The sequence below is a fragment of the Saccostrea cucullata genome, unplaced genomic scaffold (assembly GCF_032062105.1).
Source record: "Saccostrea cucullata isolate Sc308-1 unplaced genomic scaffold, CSIRO_AGI_Scuc_v1 ctg2645, whole genome shotgun sequence".
In the NCBI taxonomy this organism is placed as follows: domain Eukaryota; kingdom Metazoa; phylum Mollusca; class Bivalvia; order Ostreida; family Ostreidae; genus Saccostrea; species Saccostrea cuccullata.
The window spans coordinates 2,304-13,732 of record NW_026935736.1 but is presented as its reverse complement, the minus strand read 5'-3'; the positions used below and the strand labels follow the sequence as shown (position 1 = coordinate 13,732).

Here is an 11,429-nt window from a genome sequence, read left to right as displayed (position 1 = left end):
TTATATGTCTTACTAGTACTTTGAATAATTTTGCTCAGTTTTCTACAGGAGCACACCCATCGTTTTTTTCTTCTATAAGAATGCAAGGGTGTTTGGTCAATAATCTTGTCTACTCTTGTCCCGATATACTTAGTATTTCTGACTTCAGCGACAAAAAAGCTTATGTTTGTTGATTTCTATGCGAACAAAAAATGGCTCGGGCCTTGTTTACATACCCGGTAACAACGGTTTGGAGCTCTTAATTAATCTGTCTTGTAACTCGACAACTGACAAAAATTTGCTGATCATTGGAAAAACTTTAGTTAAGTATTCGTAAACATAAAATATGGTATGAAAATTTTTGGCTGAAACTGTGTCCAGGCCCCTTTAACACTCAACAACTTGACGTTCTTAAGCATGAAAACTTCAAAGTTGGATACATTGTAATATTCTATCTGTCAGTTAAAGAACATAAATCGCCCGTTGACATTCCTTGTCTCTAGTCTCTTCTAAATTACATAAAAATTGTTGATTTAATTACGGAAAAGTGTCTACGTTCCCTTAGTTTCTCTGCATCCTTGCAAAGCCTTAATTGATCAAAAGTTATATATTTAAAGAAGAAGTCCACTTTGAACCCAAAGTTCCTTGACAATCTTTGGCTCAAAATTAAAATTACATGTATGCATTGTATTTTTCACATCTGAATTTGTTTTGCATCAAAAATATGTTCTCTCCCTCAGAGGAAGACATGCTTTATTCACAGTAACAATACAAATGGTGCTGAAATTCCATGACTAAATATTCTTTAGTCTTTTATTTAAAAATTGCACTTACCTGTAACTGTCCACTAAGTTAACAATTACAGTGAATGAAAGTTTCTTTTGATAGTAAACAACCTTTACCTGAGACAGTCCAATAAGTAGACAATGTCTACTTAATACAATGGATGAGAAAATGTTCTAAGAGAGTACAATATGAACACAATAAATCAAATGTTTTAATTAAGTTCGTTATAGGCCTCAAACAGTCCATTCCGTCAGAAGAAAGAACTACTGTCGGGAGTAACGGCCCTCCAACAGTTCTTTCTTCTCAAAGAATGGACAGGTTTTGCCTAATAACCTTTACTTAGATTTATGGAATGAACTTTTCTAATAATTTTCAAATCCTCTTGTTTATTGGTTCTTAAGAATGCGATTTTAAATATTAGTATTTCTCCTATATTCATGTATTCCCAAGTAAAACTTAATGGGATAGGCGCCGTGTTCGATCCGTCTTTGTATAATTTCAAATGCTGAAATTTTTAATATGCATCTTTTCTTAAATACTTTACATGACGCAACTAGTGATTTTTTTTAAACAACACCCACCGTGAAGGGGAAGAAAATCTCGAGTTTTGCCACATTTCTGATATACTTTAACACTCGACAAATTATCACTTTGATATTCTTTCATACTGTGAGAAAATATCACTTTTATTCGATAAGTTTGATGTACATGTATATATTTCGTTGTTGATATGAAGTAAAAGGGAGTTCACCCCTATCATGATCAGTTACACAACAGTTTGGATGTTTAGCCTTGGAATCTGTCAAACTATAGTCAAAAATAACAACCAAGCAGAATATATACATGTCATTGATCCTCTGACTGGAGGTCATATTTGCTTTAGAGGCATGGAAGAACAGATCTACATGTACTACGTAAAGTGAACATATATAGCTACAGAGGCACCGTACTCGTTAAAGCGAGAAAAATAGTCAAACGGCACGCATAAGTTTATTTTCAAAATACTATAATACAATGTACTACCACTTAGCTGGACACCACTAAAATATACATTCTAAAATTATTGTCTTTGCTTTGGCAAATAAACAAATTGTTAAGAATGTTTTCACTTCAAATATTTTATCAATTGTTGATGTAAAGAATATTTTCAAGATATTGATGCTGAAAGAGAGAACGCCCATAAAAAGTGCAAATATGAAAGCTTTAGTGCAATGAAAAAATCTGTCATGTCTGATATCGACCTTCATCCAAGGTCAGCTGCAGTCAACGGAGATCAAGGCTGCTTAATAGAGTTTAATGGATATAAATTACATGTAGATCGGGGACAAATTCAACAAACAGCTGAAATGATGTCCACCTTAGCTTAAGGAAACTTTATACACATCCATGACCTGGAAAGATATAGAAGAAATAAATTTCTTTGCGTGTACAGTGATATGAGACGCTTATATATTTACTTGGTATGTCGACTTGTCTTGTTATATAAAGTTTACAGTTATTATACAGACTATAAAAAAAAATCTACCAAAATGTCACTTAAAGTCGACACTCCTGTTTTGATTTCTATACTTAATAAGAAATTTAATGCTTGTAATAAAGGGCTAGAAAATTAATTTTTTTTTAATATAATATTATATTAAAATATTTTATGTACATACATGTATATAGCTTTGCTTAATATTGCTTCCATTTCTCAACTATTGCCACGAAATTTTAAAAAAATGAAATCTTTATTATATGTGAATGAAATATTTTGTTTTGACTCTTCTGATCTTCAGAAGGAGGTGTTATAATCTGTTCATGATAAGGCTAGGAAAAGTTTTGATTGATATACAAGTGTAGGGGTAGCTGCGTTTAGTGTAATTCCCCTTTTACCTCTACTTTGAATACCTTATTATTTTTAAAAGAATCGATCAAGTGATAACTTATTTTCTTATATATAAAGAATTGAAAAGTGAGTAGATTTATTTAAATGGCAAAATTTTTACCGCTAGATTAATTTATTGCTTAGAACGACGCATTTGCATGTCTATTTATAGTCATCTTATTCATACGGATAAAAATTTGAACATATTTGAATTATAATTAAACTATATAGAAATGTCCTCATTTTGGTAGATCTGGGGCTGCTCTACGCGTATGTTTGATTTTTTTTAAAACAATTTCTTTTATAGCAAAACTTTGACCTTTTGGATTGTTAACATCTTTTGAATAAAATTAAATCTACATAATAATAGGAAGAAAGAATACATTTATTCAAATTTTTGTTGAGTTATTCTAAAAAAGTTCGATCAAACCTCAATTTCATATAATTGTTAAATTATCTCCCCTTGTTTTTGAGGAAAATAAATTAAATTTTTATTTTTAGCCGTAAGAAAAGTCGTCCTAGAAAAAAGTCAAAATTTGTGAAATGTTAACAGACACACTTCCGCTTGAGCCTTGGCTTACATTTGTATGACCTTGAAAGTTTATTTTGGAACGGTACTCAATGCATCATGTTATATTTATATGTTCATATAGACATGTTTGAGAGGTTTTAATTAAGATCTGTTCCACTCGCCGTACATTTTACTCCGTGAACTCTGTATAATCTGTACAGACGTTATGGATCGATGTTAGGAGAGCACCATGGCTCGGACTCACCGTGTGTCTGACGTGGACAGGGGCTGGGCCTGGGCAGTTCTGGTAGCCAGCTTCCTGTCCCTTCTCCTCAATGGATGTCTACTGTATGGCGTGGGAATTACACACGTTGCTTTTCTGCGTGTATACAGAGAGTCCGATGCCTATACTTCTTTCCTGGGATCATTGTTTAGTAGCCTGCTACAGCTCATTGGTAAGTATTGAATTAGAAAAATCAATGTTTCCTTATTCTACATGACAGACATTTTCTAATAGCTTTTGTTTTATTTTATTCTGATTGTAGTATTGTAGTATATATCCATTAAATATTACGGATTTAACCATTCAAACGACTGTGTGTTACGGACATTAATTATTTTCAATAAAGCACCTGCATTTAAATTTTATGTTTATATCGTTCAGGTCCAGTAGCCAGTCTATCTATAAATGTTTTCAACTGCCGCCTTACAATGATCGTTGGGGGAATGCTTATTTTCATCGGCTGTTCTGCAACGTACTTTGCATATTCCCTTGAAGTTGCAATCCTGACGTATGGTATTATTGCAGGTGAGGATTTCAAGCACGAAGTTTTAGAGAAAAAAATGAAAGAAACCTTCACCTTTGAATATACTCATAACTTGTCTCTGTTATCTTGTTAAGTTCTGTCGGAAAATGTTATGATGGTCCGTATCCTGTACATAAACCTTATCATAGCCTCCGTCAAAATGAATTAATGTGATAAGAAAATAATAAGTAGTACATGTAGTTATAAAAAGAATATGTGAATCAATGCATAGACAATTCAATTTCATATTTAACAATAAACAAGTAAATTTTATGTAATATAGCCTATATTGCTTTAAAACTAGACACTATTAAAATTGAAATTTATAATGAAGAAGAAAATATATCAATCTTTTCATAACAATTATTAATCAGAAATAAATGTCTTTCCATATAAGTTATTAAGGACATACGCAAGGTACCTTACCTATACTGATAATTTTTCAATATATTCTAAATTCAAGATTATTGTGCTATCAGATGTTCATAGATAAAAAATCAGTATGCATTTTGGATGATATCAAATTATGAAAATTTTTGCATTATTCAAAGAAAAATATACAAAAATTACAAAACATTTCCTGAGTTTTTTCCATCAAAATTTGTTTTAAAAGAAGTGTACAAATCCATATATAAACATTTAAGTATTGCACACAGGTACTTCATTTAGTGGAACTCTTCAACTCCAGGGAAAAACCCAATAAAGTTCAAACTGCGTTGCCTATCACCTTAATTTGAAACATTTTAAAACAAGATAACATTTTGAATACGTACACTGGTAAAGTACCAATAAAAAATAAATCGTCATTAGCTTTATAATGTGGAATAAAATTGGAGGTGAATAAATGCACATGTACTTAGCTTTTCACCGATTGCATGCATGATAATGGTTTGTTTATATATATTTGTGACCGACTCGTGAAGGCCGAATGGGTAAAAAATATATGTGAGTGACCGTAAGTCGAACTATTCATATAAATTATCAAGGGCATATAATAAATGGGGTCAGATAGGATATGTTCCTGTAAAAGCAGGAAAATTAAATTTACTTCTGATCACATTTACACATATGATCAAAATACTCTGTTGATGACAGGTATTCTCGAAAAATACAAATATTGTAGGGAACATTGGATTGGGAAGGATTAAAAGACAATCATCACTGGAACAGGATTCTCTTATAGCAAAACAGAGTTTTTCTGTCTTATATTTATGACTATTAATCTTCCATTATATGCATAAGTTTAATATAACTTTTTTAGAGCTTTTGAATAATGCTATAAATTATGAATATCATTTAAAACGAAAAATTTACCCACACCAAGTCATAAAATATGTATTTAAATAAAATATCATTTTTATCACATTTATTTTGAACAGATATCCATACCTTATCATATTAAACGAAGCAGACAATTGTGTCTAGTCCAGCGACAAACCCATCACTTAGTTATTATTGGATATAAACCTACACCTCTTACCGGGCTGAATATCTTAACCCCAAAACAGCAGTAAACTGTTTGTTACATATCTAATAAAATAGAATAGTTGACTTAAACTTCGTTTGCCAAAAAGAAAGGTAAGCCAACATTCTCAATCCAAAGAATAGGGAAAGTTTTAGTCATAAATGACTTGTACCATTCTTTATTACCAGTACATGCATTTCAGTTGTGGTAAAATGATGATGCGATCATTTCATAGACTTCAATTAATCTACGGTTAAGATTGACATAAAATTATTGAACATCAGAATCCATTTTTCATTACAGGGATTGGTAATGGGCTAGTAGCCACCCCTCCACTGGTAGCCGTGGGGTATTATTTCAGAGAGAAGAGAGGGTTTGCTATAGGGTTTGCAGTGGCTGGGGCTGGTGCTGGAATGTTCATTAGCGGTCCGCTATTTCAATACCTCATAGACACTTACGAACTTCATGGGACAATGCTGATTCTTGGTGCAATATTTTCCAATCAGATCATCCTTGGATGTATTATGCGACCTTCTGAGACAGAAATTCACCACAAAGCACTACGAAACAAATCGAAAGATGGTCCAGGGAGCAAATTCAATTTCAGGAAACATCTTCATCTTGAAATTTTCTGTGATAAAATGTTTGTTGTTATACTTCTTCAATATCTGATTTGGAATATTCCATTTTCTATGCTTTTGTTGCATCTTCCTAACTTTTCTGTTATTCATGGTTCTTCCGAACAACAAGCTGCATTTCTGATCTTCCTGATTGGTTTAACTGGGACTATTGGGCGTGTCCTTACTGGGATGGCCGTGAGTCCACACGCTATTGACCCTGTTCTGATGAACATGGGCATTACAGGGGTGCTAGGTATTGTATGTGGTTTGTTCCCTTTCTATTCTTCTACATACACGGGACAGTGCACATTTGCAGGTCTGTTTGGGATCTATAGTGGAGCATTAACAACTATGATAACACCGTTAAGTGTTGAACTGTTAGGTTTGGAGAAACTGTCGTCTGCTGTGGGCATTATGTATTTCATAGGTGGAATTGGATATTTAATAGGACCGATTTTTGCAGGTAGGAAAAAATACGAGTTGTTTATTGTAAATTTTATAATTTCACATAGAAATTTATGAATAACTTATTTTAATTTTTGCCAAAGTTTGTGAACATGATTCATCCTTCATTTTGAATTGCATTTTTTAATCATTCACTGCACTTTTAATTTATAAAGCAAGTGTCTTTTTTATTCAAAGGTAGTCTTATCGATAGTGGTGGAAAATATGAAACAACATTCTACATATCAGGTTAATATCTTAATTTGAAAAGTCTTAATAAATCTATTGGTTAATCAATACATTGAATTTGACATGACGTATACAAACATTTATAATTTCAGTTTTTCATGCTCTGTGTGTTCATTTTGCAAATTGTTTCCAGATCTTTTGTTAATATATATTTTTTGATATGTTTTTTTTGTAGGTTGTTTGTTAATTGTATCTTCCCTTCTGACATTGTTATCCACATGCTGGAGAAAAGATTACGGATCTCAGACAGAGAGGACCGACCATTTCGAAACTTCAACAGGAAGTCAAGCCATGAAGAATTCGACCTTCCTCCACCAATCAGGACTCCTTGCTGGGTCCATAATATTACAAGCAGACGAACACTTAGGGAGTACTTCATCCGCCATTTCTATGAAAAATCCTCGACTACAAAGATTAAATCATCACTCTGAAGAATGTGAAAGTCAAGAAAGTCTGTTTAAAAACATTATGCTTCGAAAGCTTCAGAAAAATGGCAGTGCTTGTAGCAGTCAATACAGTTTGTTTAAAGACCAAGACTCCACAAGACAAGTTAATGAAAATTTATCTTACACAGACAAAAGCAATGATATAAAGACAGAAAGTGCTTTGATCCATGGAGATATTTCCAATATTCAATCAATCGAGACATATGTCGAAGAAAAGATGAAAAAGGGAACAGATACAAACCATTTATGATAAATATAATATTAGTTTCATAAAAAAGTAATCTGGTTTGTTTTTATATTAAGTTCGAATGATTCAAAAGCCTTTTTGTAAAGAAATATTATTCACTATATTTAAAAAAAATATTTCTATATTTACGTAGCCCGCGTGACGAAATAGTAGGGGCGTTTGCTCTTTAAAGTAGTGGAGTAAGGAATTGATCCTTGATACGTCGCAGGTTCGAATTCCACTACAGGACATGGAGACCGGTGTGTTGGATTAGACTTAAATCGCGCTCCCGTGTCGCAGTAGGTGGCACGAAAAAATCCCTCACTACTCAATGGCCCAAAGTGCCGAGTGTAGATATAAATTTGCAGCCCTCCTTCAACAATAAGTGGTGACGTCTTCATATGAGTGAAAAATTCTCCAGAGGGACGTTAAACAGCAACCAATCGACGGTGATATGCAGTAAAAATGGAAACAAATACTGCATGAAGTTGGGGGATAAGTTGGAAATTTTCACATTTCGGGAGCAATTGTTTTCGGGTTGGACATTTTTTATGTTCTCTTGGCTGCACTTTCGACTAAAATATTTTACATAATACCATCAAATACATGCAGTATTCATAAAATGTGGCCCTGTTTTCCTATCATTAGATTGCATGGTGTTGTGGACATGCATCACTTTTGATAAAATCCAAAAAGTCTACTTGCCGATGCAAATATAGATTAACGATATAACACAGATCAGATGAATATTCACTGATACGTTACTCGTAAAAGTAAAAGTTTTTTAAAGTGTACAGTGTCTTGCCACATATTCTCTTCACCAACGTTATGTTTGTAAAGTGTCAGAAATCGTGTACACTACATGTATGCATCTAGAGGTCATATAAAGTTAAGCGTTGTTTTTCGTTGTCCTCGCATATGGTGCCTCATAAATTTCACGTACTCTGGAGAAATGCAAAGTTCTTTGATAGTTATGATAGTTACTGTTATACTATAAACGAAATTAAATCTACGGATGGAAATCCGAATTGAAAATTAAGAATGTACTACAATGTTCTATTTCATAGAGTCACCCGCGTGGCGCAGTGGTTAGAGCGTCTGCTCTAGAGTCGCGAAGTAAGGAGTCAATCCTTACGTCGCGGGTTCGAATCCCACTGTGGGACGTGGAGACCGGTCCTTCGGATGAGACCGTATAAACCGACGCCCCGTGTCGCAGTAGGTGCTGACACGAAAAAGATCCCTCACTGCTCAAAGGCCCTAAGTGCCGAGCATAGGACAACATTTGTAGCCCTCCGGTGTAACGTTGAATTTTGAACCGGGTTGAAAATTGACCCGGGGGTCATTTTTCAACGTTGAATATTGAGACCAAAGGTGTTGAATTTAGACCCTAGTACGTTGAATTTTGAGCCGGGTCGTGGAATTTTGATCAGAAAACCGGTTCTAAATTCAACAGCATAAAAATACATATTTATGACATGCTTTTCACCACTGTGTCATCCATAGGCGTGGGGAATGTGTGGGGGGTGTTAGGGATGCTTATATCCCCCCCCAACTTTTTTGCAATGATAGACATACAGAGTCTGTAATATAGGCATTGAACAACATGGATCCTAACCCCCCACCCCCCACACACACACGAAAAAGGATTTTCGGGTTTAAACTACTAGTTTGGACAATGGACAATTTTTCGCTTTCTTGTCATTTTTTTTAGATTCTATTTCATTTTTTTTCAATTAGCCCCCCCCCCCCCGTTTTTTCAATTTACTTTCAACACCAATGTTATCAATGTAGACGTAATTTAATCAGTAATTTAGTTATATTCTTAGAATAAAATATTAACAAAAATATCTGAGATTTCAAAGTTACATATGGCTTAAGATCGCAATATTTTGTGTAAAATTTATTTTAAAAAAAAGTACATGTGTAAATCCCGAATACTAGTATACATACATGTATTTACACATTAATACACAAAACAATTTAGTTCTGGAATGTGTTTATGTATATTTGCTTTTTGCTAACTACACTTCTTTTATTTCAATCTTAAAATTCGTAAGATAAGTATTTTAGTCCATGAGCCAGGCCATGAATTTTTTGGTATCGGTACCATCTCGGGTGAATAATTTTCATAGTTAATTTTTGAAGGACATACATCTCAACTTTCAGAAAATGTATGATAGCATTCAATTGATTGTGGCTTTAATGGTGTATCATTTGTTTATATTCACCAACCAAACTTGTTCGTTCTCTCAGCTGTGTCTTTGAAAGAAGAAGTTTGGTTTTTCAATACGGAATTTCTGTCTAATTTCGGATGATATTTTCTTGAAAATTCTTTTGAATGCAAACCATGCTATTACCCTGTTCAGTTATTTTTCAATATTGGCTCTGTAGAGAGCCGTCTAAATTATAAAGGAATATAAATCTACCTTTGATCAAAAAAGTGGAATATGCAATTTTGATCAAAGGAAAGAAATTACTACTGCGACAATTTTCACACCAAAAACATTGCATGGTCATTTTATTTAAAGAATTTCTATCATGTATTAGCATTTCAAAACATTATTTAAGTAACAAATATATATAACTTGATTTTATAGTAAATCTTTATCCCTATCCTAAAAATGAAAATTAAAGGAAAATTCCCTTGATTTACCCTGTGCGTATATTCTTTATTTACTTAACAAAGATATTGTGAATATGTCAGATCTCAAGTAGAGCCTTTACCTAAATTGTTTTATTTATTTAATCTCATGCTAAACCATGGTGATAATGAACACTTGTATGTTCATCTAAATTAAACGTAATATTATATATTTTTGAAATCAAAATTAAGCAACATATGTGCACAATCATATATGTGCTTTGTGGGCAGTGGGCTGTGTCTCACGACCTGCAATGGCCTGACGCCCCTTCCTACCACTATTCCGGGCAGAGGGAACCCGTACACTCTTCAGGGAGATCCCTCTAGGAGAGCTCTCTCTACACAAAGTGATGACGTGTCTCAAAATCTGTTGATTGCGGGCTTGCTCATCTGCTGTATCTGTCTTCATCTCCAGATGTCTTGACATCTGTCTTGCCACTAGATCTAGATGGTTGCGGGCGAGAGTGTGGTCAGCAACGCGCAACCCTTCTTCATTTTAATCAAACTTATCGCGGAAGTCATTGATCATCTTCCATCCCTTCTATCATCCACCCGAAAGCCCTGTCGCGACAGGCGAGCAACGAAGGTGACAGGTGCGGGTTCACTTGAAGTCGGTAGTCGAGGACCTGCACACAGGCGACACAGGCCATTTGGTCGTTTTCACCGACTAGAGCAGCGTTGGAGTTCGGCAGCCATCTGTGCAACTGAGCAGCCCTCTTTAGGAACGCACTGCTCACCTCCATGGGAAGAGGAGCAGATTAGAAAAGGTATCCCAAACGTTGCCTGCTCCACCCTTTCGTAGCCAGTTTACCGCAGCTGATGAGGACCCTACGCATGCGGTCGAAATAACAAAGAGAACAAGAAGAAACAAGGATCGGGACTACGTCATAGTCAGGAAGAGAGACAGACAGTTCGTTTGTTCACCAAGGCTAACTGCGGCACGGAGTTCACTGTCTCACAGTCTCTTCACTTCACCTCTCAACTTCCAGATCAAACTCAGGATACGTCCTCAGGAGACTAAGGCTTCAAAACGTCTCAATGTTGGTAAGCTCAAGTTGCCTTCCAATACTCAGTGCTTTGCTGACACCCTAAAAGAAGACCTGAACTCCACAGTGCTGGATGACCATGACGTGGAAGCAGCATGGAACACACTTTGTTATACAGTGTACAATACAGCCTTCGAGTGTCTTGGGCCGTTCACCAAAAAAACCCACAAAGACTGGTTTGATGAGAACCGTGCCGAGATCATGCAGCTTCTAGAGGACAAACTTCGCGCTTACAAGACTCATATAGATGATCCAACCTCCACAGCCAAGAAGACACTCTGAGGAACGCTCACAGCATAGTACAGCAAAAGCTTCGGGATATGCAGGACTACTGGCTGAATGC

The 11,429-nt window shown here is 34.9% G+C and overlaps 1 protein-coding gene across 1 annotated transcript; it reads left to right on the top strand.

Annotated features, from left to right (window-relative positions):
- The first annotated feature begins 3,194 nt into the window (after nt 1–3,194).
- LOC134243647 (monocarboxylate transporter 12-like) lies at nt 3,195–7,434 on the top strand. The gene is made up of 5 exons (XM_062725888.1): nt 3,195–3,598; nt 3,808–3,951; nt 5,718–6,497; nt 6,677–6,727; nt 6,903–7,434. The coding sequence occupies exons 1-5, from the start codon at nt 3,394–3,396 to the stop codon at nt 7,421–7,423; spliced, it is 1,701 nt and encodes a 566-aa protein (XP_062581872.1). The 5' UTR covers nt 3,195–3,393; the 3' UTR covers nt 7,424–7,434.
- Nucleotides 7,435–11,429: the final 3,995 nt, after the last annotated feature.